Source organism: Apis cerana, linkage group LG1 (assembly GCF_029169275.1).
Source record: "Apis cerana isolate GH-2021 linkage group LG1, AcerK_1.0, whole genome shotgun sequence".
Classification (NCBI taxonomy): Eukaryota; Metazoa; Arthropoda; class Insecta; order Hymenoptera; family Apidae; genus Apis; species Apis cerana.
In genome coordinates, this window is record NC_083852.1 from 5,021,486 (window position 1) to 5,044,569 (window position 23,084).

Here is a 23,084-nt window from a genome sequence, read left to right on the forward strand (position 1 = left end):
ATGTAATTATTTGCTAATTTCATATCATACGAATTAAAATGTTTTAATATACAAATATCAATCAAAATGAGTTCGGAAATTTCGACATTAAAAGGAGAATATTCAGAATATTCTACAGAAGATGAAAAAAGTGAATATGATGATAAAATAAAATATTTGGAAGAAAGTAAAAAACCCACCAAAGAATCCAATCTTTGTCCATTTGTGAGTAATATAATTGTCTCCAAATTATATGAAAAAAAAAATTAAATTAATATATTCTGTGATAATTTTAAGTATATATTTATTTTCAGGAATTATTATGGAGTTTCGGATTAAATTCAGACGTACCTCTAATAAATTTAACCACGAAAAATCGTACGCTTATCGCTTACTCCTGTTCTCATATCGTAATAATCTATAACTATGAGACTAAAGAAGCGTTAAATCTTCAAGGTCATGTAAGAATTTGTTTTTTTTTTTATTATATTATATTTACATTTATATCTTTTTTTTTTCGTCCGTAAATAAGTAAAGTGTAAATATAAAATTTTACAGAAAAATACGGTGAGAACATTATCGACATCGATGGATGGAAAATGGTTACTCTCTGCAGATTTCGAGGAGGATTGTGTAGTTGTTGTTTGGGACACTGAAACTGGGTATAAAGTTTGAAATTAATATAAAAAAGAAATAATTGTAAATTATAAGATAAAGAAATTTGATATCAAATTATTTAAAATATAATATAATTCAACGAGATTATTAATGTTAATAAAAATATATGAAATATTGTAATAATCTTGCCAGGATTCTTTAAAGTCACGACAATAGCGACTTGATTTCCTTTATAACCTACATTTTTTGTTTGAAATATTTAACAATATTAAATATGTGATATTAAATATGAAAAAAAAAAAGATATGAAAAAAAAAAGCTAAAAATATTCTTTTCTAGTGTACCAATCTCTACTCTATTCAATCCACACGGTAATCAAGAAATGGCAGCGGTTAAAATTAGTCCAAATGCTAAATACATAGTGACTGTTGGAAATGAATTTCACCAAAAGGTTCATTTTTGGCTATGGACATATGGAAAAGATAAACCTGATAGTTAATTATACTTACTGCATTCTAATTAAATTTTATTTAAAATTTTATAATTATTGAATATTAATTCCCTTTAAAATTTCTTTATTTTAAATTTCTTATAATTATTATAAAGTATATATAATTTAAAATATAGAATCAAAATCATATCTCAAAAATCATGGAAACATCCGTCATAACGGGAGACGGATGAATCTCCAGTCAATGAATATTTTCATATTTTTGGGAGTCATACCCTACAGTCATCTAAAATTTTCAAATTTGTTTTTTAGAGTCTGTAGAGATAACTGAATTTGATACGAATAGAATAAAAGAAATAGCATTCAATGACGATTGTTCGGAGGAATTTGTTTTAATTGCCGATTATAATGTTATATTTTTTAAATGGGTTAGTACAATTTCATCGCAAAACCATTCTTTTATATCTCTTATTAATCATTAATATTCGAATAAAATATAAAATATTTCTAACAAAAAAAAAAAACATAATACGCATAATTTTGAGATTTAATGAAGATTTTCAAATTTTCTTATAATAATTTTTCCACACGAATAAACAATAATCTTTATGAATTTTTAGGAACAAGAGGAATTGAAATTTTACATACCACAAATTTTGGGCAAGGCACGACGATACGGGGTCTTCAATTGCTCTTGTTTTATATCTAAAACATTACGAGTATTAACAGCTACAACATATGGTAAAAAAAAAGGAAAAAAAAAAACAAATAAAATAATATTGCATTAATAATGAAAATTATAACAATCAAAATTCCTGATGATCAATTTTATCGATATTTATAGGATACATCGTTGTTTGGGATATTTCTGCTCACAAAGATAAAACTAAAAGTTATATTGCAAATAAAAACAAGGAAAGAAAATATATTAAAAGTGTCAAGTTAGAAAAAAATAGTATTCTGGTGGTAGTGCATAAGAATGGGTATATTTAATATTTTTTCAATACATAACCTATAATTTCAATATTACACAATATCGATATTGCACAAAGTAAATGTAATTTAATTTTAAGGTAAACAATAATGATAATTATCGTAGGAAGATAGTGACAGGATCTTTAAATGGACGCATCAGTTTCTATGATCAAGATTTAAGAATACTCTATTGGTGTGAACATGAACTTTTGGATGGTATACGATCGATAAGTTTCGATTTTTCATCTTCATTATTGGCTCCTGTGAATGAAACTGATTGTAAGCATTTATTTGTATTTTAAAAAAAAATGTTTTAAAAAAAGATTTTAAATTTAAATAAATAAGGAATGAATTGTTGATAAGCTTTTTAAATAATTCTTTAGCACGATGATTGTCTAATAGTAATGATTGTATATTTTTCATACAATTGTTCGTGAAAAATTTTTACAAAAATCATTCGTTTAATTTTTAACGAAAAAACCAAAAATCTCATGATTTTATTAAAAATATAAAACAATAAAGAAAAAATTGAAAATGACGTGAAAAATAAAAAAAAAATTAATATAATAATTTATGAATATATGAATAATATGAAAAAAAAATAAAAGTGAAAGAATTTTATTTTATAGTCGAATACAATGACGAGGATTACGAAGAAAAAGAAGAAATGGGAGATTTTTATTCGGAAATCACGTTAAATGCCCCTGTTTGCAATAAGAAAAGAAAAGAATTTACAGAAAATTTAAAATCGAAATATGAAATAATCGATAAAATTCCATCGACATTAACCGTGAATTTAGAAATATTACCCAAGAAATATTATGATAAACTTCCAAAAAAACCTATGGTACCTACCGAAGCCACTGTACGAGGTGCTCCTTTCTATTTCAGTAATTTCTTTATCAGTAAGTGTTATTCATCACATTTATTGATCATTCAATAAATTAATATTAATATAATATTAACAATATAGGTTGATTATATTTTTATTATATTTCATTGAAGATCTTTATTAATATTTTTTTAAAAGGTTGTTTGAGTGGAACAGTTGCATTAATAGAAATTCCAACATTCAAGTGCCGATTTATTTTTCGGTATACAAAAGTTGCAGTCTTAAGCTTAGATGCACATCCTCGAAGGTATTTATAAGAAATTTGTATAATTCGATGATTTTTCTAATTTTTTTCTATTTTTATTTTAATTTACAAAACAAAAAGAAAGAATAATAATATTTTGAATTTAAATTTCAATAAATTAGAAATTGAAATTTTTTTTCTATTATCTATTATAGTTTGATTAAAAAAATTCTATAAAAAAAATAAAATTTGATTAAATCTGTTTTTCGTAGATTATAATTTTTAACAATAATATTAATATTAACATTGTTCTTTCACAAGTAATTATGTAGTCACTGGTGATGCAAATGGTTACATCTGCTTATACGATTATGAGAAACGTAAGATCATAGTACGGCAAAAAACTCCACCTTTTCCAGATTTTCGTCCACTGCTGGATGAACAAGTAAAAAGTGGACACATAATTTATATCACGTGTCCATTGAGCCACGAGGGACTGATTGGTGTTACAGCGTTAAAATATTCCCAAATAGGTATCCAATTGTTATTGTAATATAAATTTTAATATTTTATTTTATTTTTTTTGGATAAACTATTGTAATGGATCTATTGTAATGAAATTGTATCAATTATTATTTTCCAATTTCGAAATTTTAATGTGAGATGTCGCTAGTATCCCATTCTCATAAACGAGAGATTTGTAATGAAATATACATAAAATACTTCAATTTAAGTGACACTTAGTCACATTTAATCTTGAAAATATAAATAAAAATATAAATTTTTATGTTTTATTTTCTTTTTTCTGAGTAAATTATTGTAATGGATCAATGAAATCGTACGTAAATTGATCATTATTATTTTGGAGTTTCGAGAATTTTTAATCGCAAAAATCGCAAAATAAAAGATTTCGAAACTTTTTGAATTTCGAGCGAAATGTCGCTAGTGTTCTATTCTCGTGCAACAAATAAAAGATTTATAATAAAATATATATGAAATATATCGATTTTAGGTGACATGCTCGCGTGTGGTCTTGAAAATGGATCGCTTTGGATGTTGCATCCTATCACTTTGGAACCCATTGATAAAAATCCTTACAAACATTCCATGCAGTCAATTCATAAATTAGCTTTCTCAGATTGTGGAGAATATCTGGCTTATGCAGTAAATAAACATATGATAATTGATATTTATTCATAATCATATTTATTATAAATCCTCGAATAATTGTTATTATAATTTCTAAAATGAAAATGAATAAATATTTTTTTTAGGATAATACATTGCTGGTAGCAGTATTTAAAAGGAATCATAAAAGAAGCAGCGACGATGATAATATATGGAATTTTATTGGAAAATATCGTTCGCACAATGCAGATATAAAAGACGTACTTTTCGGTCCAGCTACTATCGAAAGTATTGTATATCGATTATTTTCAATAGCAGAAGACAAAACTTTAATTGAATACAATCTTAAAAATAGGTAATTTAAAATATTATATTTCTTTTGCAATTAAATCCTAAATATTTCGCCTATTTTATAGCGGTCCATATCCTCTTCCGGGTTTGAAAATACTTGATGTTTATAAAATCGAAAATGATGCTATACCTTTTTGTCTCGAATGGTACCCACAATTTGGCATTGAAGGATTTCTGGTGTATTCTACTTCCGAAGTAATATAATTTGATTGACTTTCTATAATCAATTCTAAAACTTTAATAGAAATATTTAAAATATTTTAAAAAATTAATTTTTTTTTTCAATTAATTATCTTTCAATTATGTTCTAATGCATAATTTCTGAGAAATGACAATTTAATTTGTAATTTATTTTTGCCTTGATCAAATCATTTCCAAATAATTATTTCGTTATTATTGATTAAAATAAATAAAAATAAAAATAATTGTTATATTTCATACAATATTTATTATGTGATTAGTATAAATTTAGATTGTTAAACGATATGACGAAATTGATTCGAGGAACGTTTTTGGGACCCCTTTATGGTTCACCAGTTAAACACATCAAGGTAATAAATTATGTGAATCTGCAGAAAATTATGAAATCGTGTTTAATTAAAAATATTTTTATAGGTATTATCCAGTAAAGATTTCAAAAATTTTAGATACATGGTATTTGCAACTGATAAAGAAATAGGTCTTCAGATACTTCCCTTTGATGGAAATCCTTATAAAACTCTAGGAATGATTGGACATCCGCATAAGGTATATAAGAAAAACGTTGTATCGAAAAATGATCATAATGATAATTTCAACAAATGAAGTAATTTTATCAACGATGAATTTGCAAACTTTATTATACACAGTATACTTATATTATTTTATTGTAAAATTAGATTAAATTTAAAAATTGCCATCCATAGAAGTCTAATTTTAATAGATCACACATATATGCGTTAATAATGATGGAAATCTTTTGTTCACTTCTGGTTACAATGATCCATCTATATTAATATGGAAAATAAAATACAAGTAAGCCTTATAATAATAATAATGAAAATTCTATTTATTGTTAAATATTGTTTTCTTTATTAATTTTAATTATTCTTGTTCAAAAATATATAAAAACAAATTTGCTTTTCTTTGCCACTCATCAATTGATTTCATTATTATATCATTTGTTTATCAATTATCATTTTAATATTTTATTCTTCTTAAATTCACCTGCAAAAATATTTCATTTACTTTTTTCTTCAATAGCTGTCTTTATTTATTTTATCCCTTTTGTCTCAAGGTCTGTTGATGTGTTATCACATCTAGGAGGCAAAGGTCTCTCACCATATTACTGTTTGATAGAAGGTGGTAAAAATGGTTGGCTTATTAAAGAGATGCAAGATCTGTTTTATTACTCTCAAATTTTGCATCAAGGGGAGAATATAACAAGTACCAGAATAATATCCGACAAGGTGAACATCAACGAATTGCCAAACCTTATGCGTTCTATTGGATATTATCCAAGTAACGAGGAGGTAATAATTTTTCTTTTTTTCATATCCAATCTTCGCTCGATCATAGAAAATTTCTTTGATTATTATTCTTTTAATATTTAACATTTATCATTCATTTAACATTCTCTAAATCAATTTATCAATTGATTTCTTTCAGATAGAAATTTTTATGGGGGAGATCGCATATAGAGATTACGCGGAGACTGGCAATTTAATCGATAATATTAATTTTGAAGATTTCGTGAAGCTTTATATAAATCATCGTCCATCTTTTGGGATTTCTAAGCATAACTTATTGGAAGCTTTCAGAATATTTTCAAATCAATTGCACGAAGAGGATCCATTCTTAACTCGTGATCAATTCATGAGGTTGTTGCTTGGTCATGCTCCTTATACCATTATAAAGAAACATGAGATGCCTTTTGGTTAGTATATATATTTTTTTCCTAGAAAACATTGTAATATTCAATATATTATTTCATTTGTTCTTTTTTATTATTTCAATTTTATATATATATATATATATATATTTTTTTTAGGAGAACCATTAACAATTCAAGAAGCATTTACATATATGAAGTTTCTTATTGGATTTGAAGGAAATTTTGATGAAATAAGTCATGAACAGGAACCATCAATGTCCGTTGATTTATCGTTCTTGCCAGAGGTATATTTATCAGAGATTTTTTTAATGTGTAGTTATTATTTGATTATAATATAAACCATATTTATTTACATGGACTAAAAAAAATCATAGATATATATTTTATTACCGATATTTATTTTTTTAATATACATTACAACTTAAAAAAAGAAAGAAATAGTCTTCTTATATAAAAAGATGATTTTTAATTTTTTTTTTTTTAAAATGAACAAATATACAAAAGCCAATTGATCATACATAAACGCATTATGAAATAAGTAAATATTTACATCTATCTGAATAGAAAGTAGAATTAAAAAATTGATAATATGAAAAAATATATTAAATTATGAATTATACATTTATCTATATTTATTCCGCGAATTGACTCTATCATTAATAATTTTTAAATACAAAATCCGATCAACATTTAACAATCAGATAACAAAAAAATTCCTAAATATTTAAATTTTAAATTTGTTTTCAAATAAATATCCTAAATAGAATGACACCTGAAAATGCTAAACAAGTATGATCATCAATCATACTATATACAGCTTTACAATAGAAGCTCATACAACAATAGAGAGATAGATAAATCTTGAATAAATTGCCATTAATGGTACAGAAAAAAGGAAAATAATGATTTAGGCTCGCCGAAAGTAATGTATTATTATTTTACAATACAGATGATATCTTACAAATATTTCATCACGGACATCTTGGGTATTGAATTTCCGGAGGAAACGAGGGCTGACGATGATTAATTAATCTGTATTTTGCATTGCTGGCACATTAACATTAATTATCATTACCATACTAATATTATTATCATTATAATGTAATGCGAGTTCTATTAAACATGTACGAACACTAACGTATTTATCCATGTTTCTTAAAATGTCGAATGAAAAAAAAAAAAAATCAGCGACAGAATTAGCTCGATTTTACCAAATTTTGTCCAACATGGTGAATTAAAATTATAAAAAAATAATTCTTGATTGACCATTCATTTCTCTTATATTCCTGTTTCAAAGATTCAATTGTGGCTATAATTTGGTGAGTTTCAGCCAATTTCGCGTGTAGAATAAAATAATTTTGATATAATTAATTAATAAATATGATAACTCGATAGTCGAAACACAGGTTATCAAAATTAATCGGTAAATTTTATCTTTACAAATGAAATTTCTTTTCGCTCGTATTCCATTGCACACTCATATTTCACCGGAATCTTGATAAATTAAAATATTGTATCGAAATTGAAAAAAAAAAAAAAAAAAGATTAGCGCTCAATACACATATATCGTTAATCGATCTCGATAAAGTGCTACAAGTTGTACAATTATTTCGTATATAAATGTTTGAAAGTGATATTACGACGAATAAGTAAGAACTAGACTAGAGAAACGATAAAATATCAACCGATTCATTATAACTAAAAATATGGAACATATATATATATATTATATATATATATATATAATGAAAAAATGATAGAGATTGGAAAATTTATTTTTCCACTGATGATCATAAAAAAATTAGAAATTAATAAGTGAATACGTTTTATAACGGATGTGTAATTATAAAAATTTTAGAAAATTCAGGCGATTTAGAGAAAGAAAAATAAAGGGTAAAACAAAGAAAGAGAACAAAGATGGTGATTTAAACGAGACAATGCAAAGAAATCGCGAAATACACGTACATATTTCGAGACGATTATGAACAGAATGGTGGGTCGTCGAAAAAAAAAAAAGAAAAAAAAAAAAAGAAGTGATCGTCTTACAAGAGGCATAGACACCGCCAGCAGTGCCGACAGTCCTTAGCCGCGACATCACGATTTCGAAAATGATGAAACACAGCCCTCCCCTCACATACTAGGCTTAAAGAATTCTACGACGTGGCCTAGAAAATTTCGCTCTATAATGCTATACTTTGCCTATCGGCTACACTAAATTTATACACCGCGCATGTTTTGTCATTTAAAAGAAGTACAAACAAATGTACACAAAAAACCTTACTTCATTGTTATAAATTCTAAGGCATATTTACAGTTATATACAAACATTTTTTTTGTAATTATTATTATTATTATTATTATTATTATTGTTGTTGTTGTTGTTGTTGTTGTTGTTATATCGGCTTAAGAAAAATATCAATGTGAAACAGTATGTATGATTCGTTTGTTTACCAAGAAGAAAGAAAGAAAACGCTGAGAATAGCGATGGCTACTCAATTCTCTCCCACTTCTGCTAGAATTTTTTTCCTGTCAATTCATATTCGAATATATAATCAAAGATTATTGCTATTAAAATTACTCTTAACCGTGCAACAATTTTTGAAAAGCGATAAGCAATTCTAAAAATATAAATATTTGAAAAATAACAATGCCTTTTAAGAGACTTGAAAATTATTTATATGCAATCTGTGATTATTTTTTGTATCTAGATACTTACAAAGTCATAGCAAGGATGAAATAATTAATTAATTATTGAATATTAAAAAAAAATATTTAATTACTAAAAAAAATTTAGAGAAGATATTTAAAAATTATTTAAATAATTAAGTTATTTAAATCAAATTAATTTAAATCGATAATAATAGACAATATTTTAACGAAATGATTAATTATAATGATAAAGATAATTGATTAACGAAGTTGAAGTTGACACTTTTAATTTTCTGCAAAATTCAAATTCATAATGGAAAATATATATATATATATATATATATATATGTATATATATTATATATATAATATATAACTCGATATTATATATAATATATAATATATATAAAGCTGTGTACAACAATAACATGAATGTTAATTTTACAAAACTTTCAATTTTTTGTTTTCTATTAAAATATTATAATAGTTAATTATAATAAGAAAATTTAATCTTATTCTAAGATTTTAATCTGTTCAAAGAAGATTTCTTTTTAATTCATAAATAATGTATTTCATTTACATGATTATTCAATAATTTTTCTTATAAATATTTTTAACTCCAATTAGAAATAACGTAATTGCTATGACTATTTGTTCGCATAGAAAGACATTTAATACAAATTCAATATTTCAATGATGTATTATATATTTCTTATATATTCCTTCAGTGCGGGTTAAGCTTAAACCCTAATGTTTTTAATTTTAATCTTAAAAAAATTGCAATATTGGAACGTTTCAAGTCTCTAGAATTCGTCAAACCATTAAATAAAAGACCATAAAACAATATTTTACACTTTGAACGATATTCGAAGCGATTCTCGAACATATCCTCGTTAAGTTACTTAAAAAAGTTTTAAAAGACTGAGAAATATAGATAGCTAGATAGCTAGATAGATAAATAGATAGATGATAGATGAATAGATAGATAGATGCCGAATATATGTATGTAAGAGAGAGAAAATTGAATATCCATTGTCAAGAATGTCTAGACAGAAATTTCAACACGCAGACACGACCTGCTGCTATCAGTCAAAATAGTCTTCGTTTTGCACGATTCCATGTTTTTTCCGACAGTCTGGACAATACCATTTGCCTTTCGGTGGCACCATAATACCGACACATTCGAAATGAAACCATTCGATACGACAGTCCTCGGCATCACAGGCTATCATTTCTGACACTTCGTCGTACGGACACTGACAATAACAATACAAATTAACCGGTCGCTCTGGTGCTGGTGGGTTATTTTCCGTCAAATGAGTCTGCATCTGTTGACTGGATTCTACTTCAGAATCGCTGGAATCACTGCTACTATCCGCGGGCTCTTCCGATTCGGTAGGAGAAGCAGTAGTGACTCCTACATTCTCTGGCTGATTTTCCATCGGTCGGTAAGCCATATTTTTCCCGCCAAAAGGCAATCTCGGTGGCAATGTTTTTACAGTCGATACCGGCGTGAAAGAAGGTGTGTCTACTTTTCTCCACTTTACTGTGGGTTGTTTTTCTACTTCGTCGTCGCTGGAATCGCCGTAAAATCGTTTCGGTATTCGTTTCCGCTTCGACGATCGCTTATTCTCTGCTTCTGAACCACTTCCTCCCATATTTTGTCCTATTATCCCCGCTTGGGATTCACCTGTATTCATAGCATGCACATCGTTCGTAGACATATTTGACGTTATATTTGATTGCATCAACGCTGGCGAAGAAGCCGAGTAACCCGGATTATTTTGGTAAAAAGCTTTAGGAATGTTTAATTTAATGGATTCGACAGTTGGCGTCTCATTACGTTGTTTTGCTTTTTCTCCTTTCTTTCGTTTTTTTGTTTTTACTTTTTTCTTTTGTTGGGATTGATCCTCCTCCGTGGCGGCAGGTATCGTGTCCGGGGAAGGGACCGTAATATCCGTATCCGTCAAACCGTTATTCAACGGCATCGTTGATTCTGTAGAAGCTGGAGCAACTGCAGCAAGAAGCATTAATTGATTTCGTTTCTCCGCGAGTAATTTATTCGCAAGTTGTTGCGGATGTTCGTCATAAAAGTCCTCGTCCGTTTCCGTTTCTTCGGTTTCTAAATCAGATTCTCTCAATAAAAGTTGCGGTGGACAAACTGGTTCTGCAGGAACTGACGTCGATCCATTCTTATCTGGAGAAATTTCCTTGTTCTCAAGCTCAGTTTCTGCCCCTTGTGTACCTTCTTTTTCTTTTTTCCGTTTAGATTGTTTTTTCGGTGAACCTTCCGAAGTAGAGCTATCCGAATCAGAACTACTGCTAGAACTAGAAGAACTGCCGGAAGATGAACTACTACAGCTACAATTTGTCCCACAGGAACAGCTACTCGAATCACTGTCGCTTGATGAATCACTCGATGACGTACTTCCACCTTGTTTCTTTTTCTTCGGACTTTTTGCTTTTTTCTTATTCGGATCTTCTTCGTTAGTATTTTGTATCCCGTTATTATCCAATGGACTTGTTTGCATTTTGTTTAAATAATCTTGGTCCCCGCTTAAGTTTGCTTCTTCTTTGACGTTTGCTTTTGACGCTGCATCTTTTTCCTTTTCTTTATCCGACCATACGACACAATAATCGTGATCGGCCAACACTATACTTCTTAGAAACGCTACGTCGGTCTCTGGTTCTTGTTCTTTGATTGCAAAATTATTGGTTGATTCTTTCATTTCTAAACTAGCAGCATATGTTTTAAAATTATCCCAGATACCATCCATGATTTCTGCCCCTTGTTTTTTCTCTTCTTCATTTTGTTCAACTTCTACTATACTGTCTGCAACAGGTTCAGAAGTCACGATTTTTGATTGATCCGGAGATATTGCATTTTCTTCGGTTGGTTTCAATTTTTCAGTATTGTCAGATTCTTTAGTCTCTTGCTTTTCTTCCTCAGAATCTGTATCACTTTCAGAAGATAAGTTCAATGGTGGTAGATCGTAAACATCAACAACCTTTTTCACAGGTTCTTTAGTTTCTTTCGTTGATTCAGAAACATTTGTATTGCCATCATTTATACCTAATTTTTCTTTATCTAATTTTTCTTCATTATTCGCTGGTTGTTGATTCATTGATTCCGTCAAATTTGTACTAACTGGTGGTGGTTCTTTATGAGCATTTTCATGTTTAGTCAACAATTTTCGAGAAATAAAACGCTCGGAGCATTCGCTACAAGCATACGGATGATCTCCGGAATGTAATCTTTTATGCACTTTCAATGCAACAGCTCGTGAAAAACTAGAACCACATTCTTCACAAACAAAAGCTGTAGGTGGTATACAAAAGTGATAAATATGTGGCCACTTTTTTTGTAAACACTTTTTACATAATACACTTTCTGTTCCATGCTTCCAAAACAAATGTTTTGTGATATCTGGTTTGTTTCTATATGCAATACCACATCTATAGCATAAATGATGAAGTTTATGTTTCCAAACATGATTGGAAAGACGTTGCTGATTTCCAGTAGATTCTAAGCAAACATCACATGCATGATGTCTCTTACGTAAATGTACCATTAATCTAAATGCAGATGGAAGATTTGCCATAGGACAAAGACAACATCTGTATCTGACATTAATATTTGGAGAGTATGTACCAGGACATAAGTGACAAAGTAATTCACTATAACTATAAAAAGTGGATTTACACATAATACAAATTAAAATTGTCTTTTGATGCATCTTTCTGTTATGTAGATAAAGTTCTTTATGTATGGCAGAATGGAATCTACAATGAAAGCATTCATATGTCCTTACATTTGGAATATTATATGTACCATTTGTGCTACTATAAGAATCTAAATTAAAGAAATGAGAATCTATTTCATCAAGAGACTTTTTTACTCTATTAATAAATTGCTCTGGTTGAATAATTATGGCAGGATGTTGAGGTTGAAATTTATGTTCTGCAAGTACATGTAATCCTAATTGTTTACCATTGACTGCTATATGACGTGCGTGATTACAATAAACGCAAAAAGGACTGGCTGCTTCTATACAACGTTTTAATAAATCTTCTATCTCTATACTATCTAAGGTACCATCAACATTAAGATCAATGCAAGGAACATCCTCCCCAGCCAAAATTATTCCATCACTTGGCTGCACTTGAGATTGTGTTGAAATCTCAATCTGATTTTGATTGTTATCTTTTGTGTCTTCATCTTGTTTTCCATTTGTATCTATATTAATTGTTTTTTCACCAATTTCAATTTGATTTTCATTATTTCCAATACTTATATTTGATTCAATTTTAATTTCTGTTTCTGTTTTACATTCATTACTTTCTTCAACTTCCTCAGTTTCTTCAGGATTACTATCTACTACTGCCAATTTGAAACTATCAGAATCGCTGTCTTCATCATTCACTTGATAGTTATTACTATTATCTCTTTCCTCTTCAAAAATTTTAGATTCCTTTTCTTCTGTTAATGAACATTCTGCATTATTATTTTCTTCTGATTTTCTATTAATATCATTTTCTACACTATCATTATTAGTTGCAACAGAAAATTGAGAATTTTTATTAGTACATATTTTTATAACCAAACTTCTATCAGAAGTTTCACTGGTATTGAATGATACTGAAGACTGAGATTCATTAGGTGCATCAAAATTTTCTTTGTTATCATTTTCATAAATTTTTTCTTTGGACTGAAGATCAGATACATTTGATTCATGTTGAGGACTAAATAATGATCTACTAACTGGACTATGCACAGGACTTTCAGATATATGAGATTGAAAATCTTCTGTTTTTAATATAGTTTCTTCCATTTTGTCTTTCACTATATTTTCTTCCACTTCTTGATTTATAGAATTTATATCATTTATCTTAGTATTAGTTTCTTCAGTTGAGCTTAAAGATTTTGTATCAAGTTTAGCTATTTCATTAGAATCCATTTCTGATTTATCAGATGCATTCAATGAATTAACTTCATCTTTTATATTTTCTTTTTTATTTTTATCATCAAGATTTTCTACATTATTTGTACATCGTGATACTTCCATAATAGTTTCTGTTACACTATCATATGGCATATTATGGCTGGGTGAATTAGTAGAATTTAGTTCTGAATTACTTTGAAAAATCTTTTTCTCATTTGTTTCTTCCTTTTCCTCATTAGATTCTTCAATATATTTTGAGACTTCCATTATAGTTTCTGAAATAGTATCTTTAGCTATATTTTGTGTTATTAAATTCTGAGAATTCTCATCCCTGTTTAATGTTTCATCAGTTATTTGGCTCTCATTTGACTGAGATACAGCAACTTTGTTATTGGTCTTTTTTGGATGAGTTATTTTTTGTTGATTTGACATATTATCTTCCATGTGTTTAGATCTATTATTTTTTATTAATTTCCTTGGGACAGTCTTATTTTCACTATTTACATCCTTATCAAATACATTAGTTGATATTACCCCTGTTTGTGTAGTAGGTGGTAAATCAGAATTTATTTCTTTATTAGTTTCAACAGCTAAACTGCAAGTACTTGCATGTGAACCTGTTTGTCTACATAATGTGCATATAGATGTAGTAATATCTTGTTTAGATGTTGGTGAACAAAAATGATTATAAAAATTATCTGTTTCTGAAAAAACTTTCTCACATGTGCAACAAACTAAATAACACGATCCTTTGAAAGCACCATAAAAATCTTCAACAGATGTAAACGCCATTTCTGGAACACTATGTTTTTTTATTAAATGATGTGATAATCTTTCAGCTTGACCAAACATTCCAAGGCAAAATAAACATATATGACGTTTATGTATATCTCTCATATGTAAAAATAAATTCCAATTTTCAAAATATGTGCCACATGCTGCACAAAGATAAACTTTTCTTGTAATTTTAAAATTGGGAGAATGTGGCACTGTAGATGATTCTGATGTGCTGGGCATTGGCGTCATTGTGGAATTGCAAGAACACGAACTTTGTTTTAATGCAGAACACAAATTTGATGATGATTGACACTTTGAACACTTATTTTTTGATGAAGGTTGAAGACCCAAATATTGTGCATATTCTGTTATTTTGCCTCGTTTGATTTCTGCCCTTTTTTCTTTACTACTCTTGGATGAGACATTAGAATGCGGTGATTGTTGTTCTTGCACTATATTTTTTAATGTATTTGTTTGTGTTTCTTGAGCTTGTGCCAAAATACGCTTTTTAAAACCTTTAAACACAATTTTTGATCCTGTACTGTTATTTTTGCTTGGAGAATCTTTGGTTGTAATAGAATTATATTGCAATAATTGCTTTTCTTCTTCTATTACATCAGTGTATGTGTTGTCAATAGATGACTTCAGTGAATTTCCAATAGAAGTATCTTTAAGTTGTTGTTTTCCCAAAATGCTCCACATATCCATAACTTTACTTTCACCATCTTCATCTTCCATAATAACACTGCTTGGCTACAGTGATATTACCTGCAACATATAAAATAAACTTTAATAAAAAATATTCTAATAATAAAAATATTTTAATAAAAGAGAAATACTTTTTCACATTATAATTAAATTTATATAAAATTTTAACAATTTTTTATTAATATTAATAATTTTTTATTATATTAATAATTTTTATAAATGATATGAAATTAATAAAAAAAAGATTATAATATAATGAAATGAATGTCATAAATTATTTTAAGTAAATAAGTAACTACAGCATCAAGTATTTTATCAATTATCTAAATTATATATCAATTAAACAAAAATTAGAAATAACGTTTTATAATAATAACGTTATTATAAATTTATAAAGCCATCTATTTATATTTATTTATCAAAAATCTTAATTTTTTAAGAATATAATTATAAGAATGAGAACAATTAAATATTTAAAATCATTTTATGTATGATTCAAACTATTATATGACAATTTAAAAAAGTAAACAATTGGCTTCAAAAGACAACCCATAAATTTAAAAACATTATATGTTATTCAGATAATAAATCAAAGAAAATTAAACTTTAGCTTTAAATTATACTTGATAAGGTAAATAAGCAAGTAATATAATACCTCTGATAAGGGTATTACAAAATTGAGCACATGGTATGACATGCAAGAAGCCTTTCGCAGTGATCATCACTCCACGATGACACAGCCCCAAAGTTCCCACAAAAACAGTTTACTACGACGAAATTAGTGTCAAAATAAGACGAATGAAAGTACACACGAAGCCAGGATGCCGTAGTAACAAATTTCAGCAAAAAAGTATTGCTGTAAGCTTTTGTTGCACATAAGAATGATCCCAGTGCAACGAGGGTTGCATACCTTCCGGTAAAATCCGGCTTGAACGAATCTCTTGGAATTACGAAAGAGCGTACGTAGTTTATAAAATGTAAACGATAAAATTGAACGCTCTTGAAGTGGTACGAAGTGGAGCACCTTAAGTGGATCGTCGCGATCCGCGCCGAAAAGGTTAGTAAAATGGCGTCATATCAATGAGCACAGCTCTGTCCGTGCTTCCAACACATCCCCAGTGATGCCACCTTTTGTCATGTTCCACTGTAGTTTGCAATAGAAGAGGTTAGGCTAAAACCATTGAGAGAAACAGAGACTGCAGTAATTCAGTTTTGTAATAATCAGTATAGAACTTCGAATCTTTCTTGAAGAATGTGATTTGACTTGAGCGCGAGTGCGTTGTTGCTTGGCCCACGGCTGTTGTGCAAAAACTCGAAACACGAAACGACGGCATCTCTCGTGGACGTATTCATATACGCCCAACGTAGTGCCTGTGATACCCCCCACTCTAACTCTTAACCTGTGCCAGCAACTTGAAGCGTTAAATTTCGGTTAAAGTCGATTTATTTCTGCGCAAATACTTAAATATTATTAATATTGTTTTAATTTTTATCAAATTGTTAATAAAGTAAACCAATTTAAAATGAAAATTTCTTATAATTATTACTTTTTTAAGTATTTCTCTTATTCCATGCATTTACTCGAAATAACATATTTAATATACAAATCATTAATAAAATGTATTTATTTTATACATATATTATATATATTTTATATCTTTTTGTGCAATGTGAAAAGAAATAAAATAAATTTTTCAAATATAATAAAATATATGATATGAATTTACCAATAATAATATTTTATAATTTATAATTCACTTTTAAACTAATAAACTAATAAAACATATTTTGAATTTTTTACAACGTTTTATGCGAATTATTTAATAAATTTATTATTATTTAATAAATTTAATTATATTAATTATTTCAACAATTCCTATACATAATATTAATATTTTTATCAAAATAATAACATTTTTTGTATATTTTAAAATTTTTAAATAAGTAAATTAATTTTTAATTTAAATTTATTTTAATAATCATTGCAAATAATATAATAGTATTTATTGAATGTAATATTTAATCATTAGTCAAATTTTTTAATAATAGTTTAAAAAACTGATTATGAACTTTAAATTGTATAATGCATTATTTAATTATTATTAAAAATATGTAAAAAAGATACGTATTAATATACGTCATTAATATGACATTAATATAAATAAATAGAATATATTATAAAAAATTATGATATATTAAATAATTATGTTTTGAAATAACGAAATTGATATTATTTTTAACAATTATTCAAATAGTTATCTAAATTTAAAATTTAAATTTAATTTTTATAATAAAATATTACATTTTTTTATTACATTTATTACATTATTTATTATAAAACAAATTTATTTACATATATCTATTTATATAATATAAATTTTGTTCAAATAGTTTTTATAGAATTTTAAATTGATCAAATTAATTTATATGTATAAATTCATTCATATCTAATATTTTCAAAATATGCAAAGTTTTTATCTAAATTTATGAAATAAAAACTCAGTAATAAAAAAATTTCAGAAAACTTACGTACAAATAACAAACATTATAATTTAACAAATTTTATTTATTATCGTTCTATCTAAATAATTTATCAATAAATCGTTTAATATCTAAGTTTTTTTAGAATACCGGTTGAAATAAAATACAATCTATATTTTTTATTCGAAAAACATATAAAAGAAGATTTTCATTGTAATTATTGTAAATGCATCGAAAGGTTCAACCAAATTTCAATTGGTTTATGAACGCGAACATGTTAAGTATGTGCGTTAGGTAGAATGTGAATGCGCCAATGCATAATATACCATCTCATTTATTCAGTATTTCATATATATCATTTGTTGATGCTATCACTTTTTGTGTATTTTTATGTGCTGTCGATTTTCGACCAAACGTAGCGCATATTCTACACTATCAAGATTAAAAGATTGACGGAAAAACGGAACTAGTATCAACGCACCTCATTCACGGACGGTCGGACGTTGTCATTTGAAAACGGAAGCCATCTTGTGGCCGAGCCTCACATATTATACAGGGAATAATAGTTCAACGACTATTTGTTCCGTAAAATTGTACCGTATTTTTTCCATTACGTCTAGACTATGCATGAATTATTGTATCACATGTTTACATAGCCATGGCTGCGACGAGAAAGTTGCAAGGTGAGGAGAAAATGTTTCCAGCATGTTTACATTTAGAAATTTTGTTATGGCCCACTACTACAACTTTGCTTTCGTTCTTCTTTCGCGTTCTGCAGCTCTCCGCAAGTTTAAACGTTTGTATTTGCGATCAGTAGTAGCCTATTTTTAACTCGCGTTATCTATTCGCATGCTGGCTTCTATGCCTGACAGTTGGTACAGGTTGCCAGAGTATAATGAACTAGTGTGTTCAGCTCAACTTTTCATATGTTTCTTTAGTATAAGTTATTTTTTCTTGCGTGTACTGTATTTATAAGACTTTAATACCGCTTTCTTATGTCAGCATAACCTTTAAAATAGTTATACATTTTATTTGCACAATACATATACAACAATTCAAAATATAACATATGTAAAGTTTTCATCGATATAAGCTTTTTAGCATAAATTGCTTAATAAGCTGTTTTTGTAAATCACTAGTTTTGTATTCTTTTAGAGATAATTTAAAAAATTTTTAATCAAAAATAAATTGTTTTCATTATTTTGAATTATGTTTTATTGAACCTTTTATTATTATAAGTTTATAAATCATAATATTTAAATATTATGTATGAATAACTCATTGAAATAATTATTATATGATACTTTTTTTTATATTTAATATTTTAAATACAATTAGTGATCTGTATGAAGTATATTATAACCAATTGTTAATATTATTTGAAGTATAAACAATTTTATTATAATAATGATAATAATAATTTTCAATGAAATTGCTTTTGCATTTAATTTAAAAATTTCAATTTACTATTGAATAGTAACTTTATTATGTTAATTAATATATTTTTTTAATTCTAGGTGAAATAGATCGGTGCCTTAAAAAAGTAACAGAAGGTGTAGAAACATTTGAAGATATTTGGCAAAAAGTTCATAATGCTACAAACAGCAATCAGAAGGAGAAATATGAAGCAGATCTCAAGAAGGAAATCAAAAAACTCCAGAGGTTACGTGATCAAATTAAAACCTGGCTTGCATCAGGTGAAATTAAGGATAAAAGCACACTTCTTGAATATAGGAAGTTAATTGAAACTGTAAGTGCTAATATTATATTCTAATAAGGAATTAATATTATCAGAATTATTATAAATCATTTATTATATATATTTTTTTTAGCAAATGGAAAGGTTTAAGGTTGTGGAAAGAGAAACAAAAACAAAAGCTTATTCAAAAGAAGGTTTAGGAGCAGCTCAAAAACTTGATCCAGCTCAAAAAGAACGGGAAGAAGTTAGTAATTGGCTTGCAAATTCTATAGATGCTTTGAATCTTCAGGTATAAAATATGGTAATTCTTAAATAAACAAGTAAATATTATTTTAAAAAATTATAAAATATTGATGATTTTAATATAGCTGGATACATTTGAATCCGAGATAGAATCATTACTCGCAGGAAAGAAAAAAAGGTTAGATAAAGATAAACAAGATAGGATGGATGAATTAAAAGCAAAACTTGATAAACATCGTTATCATATCCGTAAATTGGAAACATTGTTACGTATGTTGGATAATATGTCTGTTGAAGTTAACACTGTAAGTTGTGTACTATAACATTTGATTGCTTTTTTTTAAACTTTTTGAAAATTATTTAATTTTTATTTTCTAATTTGTTTCACAGATTAAGAGGATAAAAGATGATGTAGAGTATTATATCGAATCCTCACAGGAACCTGACTTTGAAGAAAATGAATATATTTATGATGATATTATTGGTCTCGATGAAGTTGAACTGTCTGGAGTTGGTATTCCCTCGTCAGCAACTACAGATAGTAATAATAGCAATGAGACTGGAGGTACACCAACCTCAACTAATTCTGGTACTTCACCTATACCATCACCTCCATTAAGTTCTACCATGCACAATCATTCAAGTGATAGTTCTACAGATAATGATAAAAAAACAAAGGTATGTAATTTTATATAAAATCATAATACTGATATTTTATTATATACTATATTAATAACTACAATAATAATACATGATGATAAATTTTTATTGCATATTTGCATATTTTAATTTCAGCCTGTGAAACCAACAGCAGTCAGGCCATTATTAAATTCACAGGCGAGCATTCCAACCACGGGAAGCACTGCCACCATAAAATCGAATTTATTATCAAGCAGCACTCCAAGCAAAACCATTCCCATGACACCTAGCCATAGCTCGCCTAGTTCTACAAGTAATCACATTGCTACAACTAATGCCGGCAATTTTGCTACAGTAGCTGCTTCACATACTAATTCTCAAGCCATCCATTCTACCTCTAGTAAAACATCTTGTAAGTATTTATAAGTTATAAAAATATATACAATTTTCATTTTTTTAATAAGTCAATTATCAAACAAGTTTAATTATCAACAGTAAGATTATACTTTCTAAAATTTACAGCTCATAGTAGTGAAAATGGTTTATTATCATCATCGTCCACGTCTAGCGTTACCTCGAATGTGCCACAAACGATCTCGCAGCAGCACAATAATCCAGCGCCTATACAGACGACACATGTGTTGCATAATCAACAAAATCAGAATCACAGTAGTGAAACGGAAATGACAACGCCGATTCCACCATCTTCTTCGCCTCAGTCATCAGTTAGCAGTAGATCTTCACCTTTGCCCGCAAATTCCTGCTCGCCAGCGCCATCCACTGCCAATGGTCTCATCCCTAAGCTTCCTGATGGCATGTCCTCTTTGAAATCTATAGCCCAACAAGTAATTGTCCGAGCAGGTCTGGAAATACCGCCGTCCGAGTCGAACAGAAACATCTTTGACAGTGCTAAGGCGAACAATAATAACAACAATGCTACTTCGGAAGCACACATTCCTCCTCTTCTCGGTGTTGCGCCACTCGGACCAGTACCTCTACAGAAAGAACATCAGTTGCAGTTCCAGATGATGGAGGCTGCTTACTACCATATGCCTCACCCATCTGATTCTGAACGTTTAAGATCATATTTACCAAGAAATTTATGTCCTACACCTCCTTATTATCAACAGGTATCATATTATTTGTTCTTTGAAAATATATTAATATAATTTTTAGTTCTTTTTTCTATTTTTTTAATTTATATTTTATATAACAGGTCCAACTCCCTCATTCTGATACTGTGGAATTCTTTCAACGTCTTTCTACTGAAACATTATTCTTCATATTTTATTATATGGAAGGTTCTAAAGGCCAATACCTGGCTGCAAAAGCTCTAAAGAAACAAAGTTGGAGGTTTCATACAAAATATATGATGTGGTTTCAAAGGCATGAAGAACCAAAAGTGATTAACGAGGAATATGAACAGGTTAATAACAAAAGATATTGATTTAATTGAAATTGATTTTAATTACTTAATTAATTTAATTATTTAATTTTAATGAATTATTTAATATGTAGCAATATACTATGTGAACTTATTATGTATATATAATTGTTATAGGGAACCTACATTTATTTTGATTATGAAAAGTGGGGACAAAGGAAAAAGGAAGGTTTTACATTTGAGTACAAGTACTTAGAGGACAGAGATCTGAATTAACAGTTTTGTTGTTTGTGGAGTCTCCGAATGCACTATTTCTGTACCGGTATTATCAAAAATCGAAAAGACAGATTTTATTTTTTACAATTCTATATTTTCACAAAATATAATTTTATTTATTGGTAAAGAGTATCTCAGAAAAAAGTATATGAAACAAAAATGAAAGAAAAGCTCGTGCATAGCAAGCAATGAAGATACTTCATTATATTTTGACATTGCGATATTCCTTTTCGAGAAATAGAAAAGCAAAACACGAATCACGCAATTGAAAGAAACAAAAATGCAACTAATGGAGTAAGTTAATCGGGGACAGTAAATTGTAACCATAAAAAATAATGAATGAAAAGCACCAGAGACACACTTTTAATATTTTAGTGTGTGGTGTGTGATACAAGAGGAAGAAGTTATACTCGCTGGCGACTGACTCTGTAATACCAGTACAAACATGCGTGCGGCCCATCTGCCGTTTAGCGGTAAGGTGGAGGGCGCTCATGCTATGGTATGTCTTAATGTTAGATTATAAGTAGCCTTTTTGTATAAAGTATATTGAGGTATAAAACCCTTAAATTGAATTACTGTACAGAATGTGTAGAAATAGTGAATAATAATATTATGGAATATATTTTATTTCTCATTTAAATGAAACTTAAGTTGTTTCAGTTTTTGGCATCTGACACATCTCTGACACCTTGCATTCAGAACATTCCATCCATTAGATTTCTGCCCTCGACCAGGTTACTTATAGATACGTTCTAACAGTTTAAACACGAATCTTGAACTCGTCGTCGAAGTCAAAATAGCTATTTGATGATTGATTTAGCTATTTCTTTAATG

At 28.1% G+C, this 23,084-nt stretch overlaps 3 protein-coding genes across 4 annotated transcripts; 2 read left to right on the forward strand and 1 right to left on the reverse strand.

Moving 5' to 3' along the window:
• The first annotated feature begins 57 nt into the window (after positions 1-57).
• Positions 58-8,484, forward strand: LOC107994674 (cilia- and flagella-associated protein 251-like). The gene is made up of 20 exons (XM_062079257.1): positions 58-204; positions 294-440; positions 538-641; positions 937-1,091; positions 1,361-1,476; positions 1,669-1,789; positions 1,893-2,031; positions 2,148-2,302; positions 2,653-2,928; positions 3,054-3,162; positions 3,421-3,632; positions 4,112-4,263; positions 4,374-4,582; positions 4,644-4,773; positions 5,040-5,129; positions 5,194-5,325; positions 5,855-6,089; positions 6,226-6,493; positions 6,608-6,735; positions 7,401-8,484. Exons 1-17 carry the CDS (start codon positions 67-69, stop codon positions 5,861-5,863), a joined length of 2,394 nt encoding a protein of 797 aa, XP_061935241.1. The 5' UTR covers positions 58-66; the 3' UTR covers positions 5,864-6,089; positions 6,226-6,493; positions 6,608-6,735; positions 7,401-8,484.
• LOC107994833 (uncharacterized) lies at positions 6,829-17,308 on the reverse strand. Of its 2 annotated transcripts, none has more exons than XM_017051924.3 (2): positions 16,439-17,308; positions 6,829-15,588 (listed from the first exon to the last, which is right to left on the reverse strand). In XM_017051924.3, the coding sequence occupies exon 2, from the start codon at positions 15,556-15,558 to the stop codon at positions 10,186-10,188; it is 5,373 nt and encodes a 1,790-aa protein (XP_016907413.1). In that variant the 5' UTR covers positions 15,559-15,588; positions 16,439-17,308; the 3' UTR covers positions 6,829-10,185. The 2 variants fall into 2 exon arrangements, with proteins under 2 accessions (XP_016907413.1, XP_016907414.1); XM_017051925.3 differs by having other exon boundaries at positions 16,184-17,308.
• A 529-nt stretch (positions 17,309-17,837) lies between these two features.
• On the forward strand, positions 17,838-22,895 carry LOC107994832 (CCR4-NOT transcription complex subunit 3). The gene is made up of 9 exons (XM_017051922.3): positions 17,838-18,692; positions 19,527-19,759; positions 19,842-19,997; positions 20,077-20,256; positions 20,342-20,629; positions 20,747-21,002; positions 21,113-21,720; positions 21,807-22,016; positions 22,152-22,895. Exons 1-9 carry the CDS (start codon positions 18,668-18,670, stop codon positions 22,248-22,250), a joined length of 2,055 nt encoding a protein of 684 aa, XP_016907411.1. The 5' UTR covers positions 17,838-18,667; the 3' UTR covers positions 22,251-22,895.
• Positions 22,896-23,084: the final 189 nt, after the last annotated feature.

Coding starts and splice junctions, on each gene's coding strand:
- LOC107994674 (XM_062079257.1), top strand. CDS start 67: ATGAGTTCGGAAATTTCGACATTAAAAGGAGAATATTCAGAATATTCT. Junction 3,633..4,111: donor GTTAAAATATTCCCAAATAG/GTATCCAATTGT, acceptor TATCGATTTTAG/GTGACATGCTCGCGTGTGGT. Junction 4,583..4,643: donor GAATACAATCTTAAAAATAG/GTAATTTAAAAT, acceptor CCTATTTTATAG/CGGTCCATATCCTCTTCCGG.
- LOC107994833 (XM_017051924.3), bottom strand. CDS start 15,558: ATGGAAGATGAAGATGGTGAAAGTAAAGTTATGGATATGTGGAGCATT.
- LOC107994832 (XM_017051922.3), top strand. CDS start 18,668: ATGGCTGCGACGAGAAAGTTGCAAG. Junction 20,257..20,341: donor TGTCTGTTGAAGTTAACACT/GTAAGTTGTGTA, acceptor TTTGTTTCACAG/ATTAAGAGGATAAAAGATGA. Junction 21,003..21,112: donor TACCTCTAGTAAAACATCTT/GTAAGTATTTAT, acceptor TAAAATTTACAG/CTCATAGTAGTGAAAATGGT.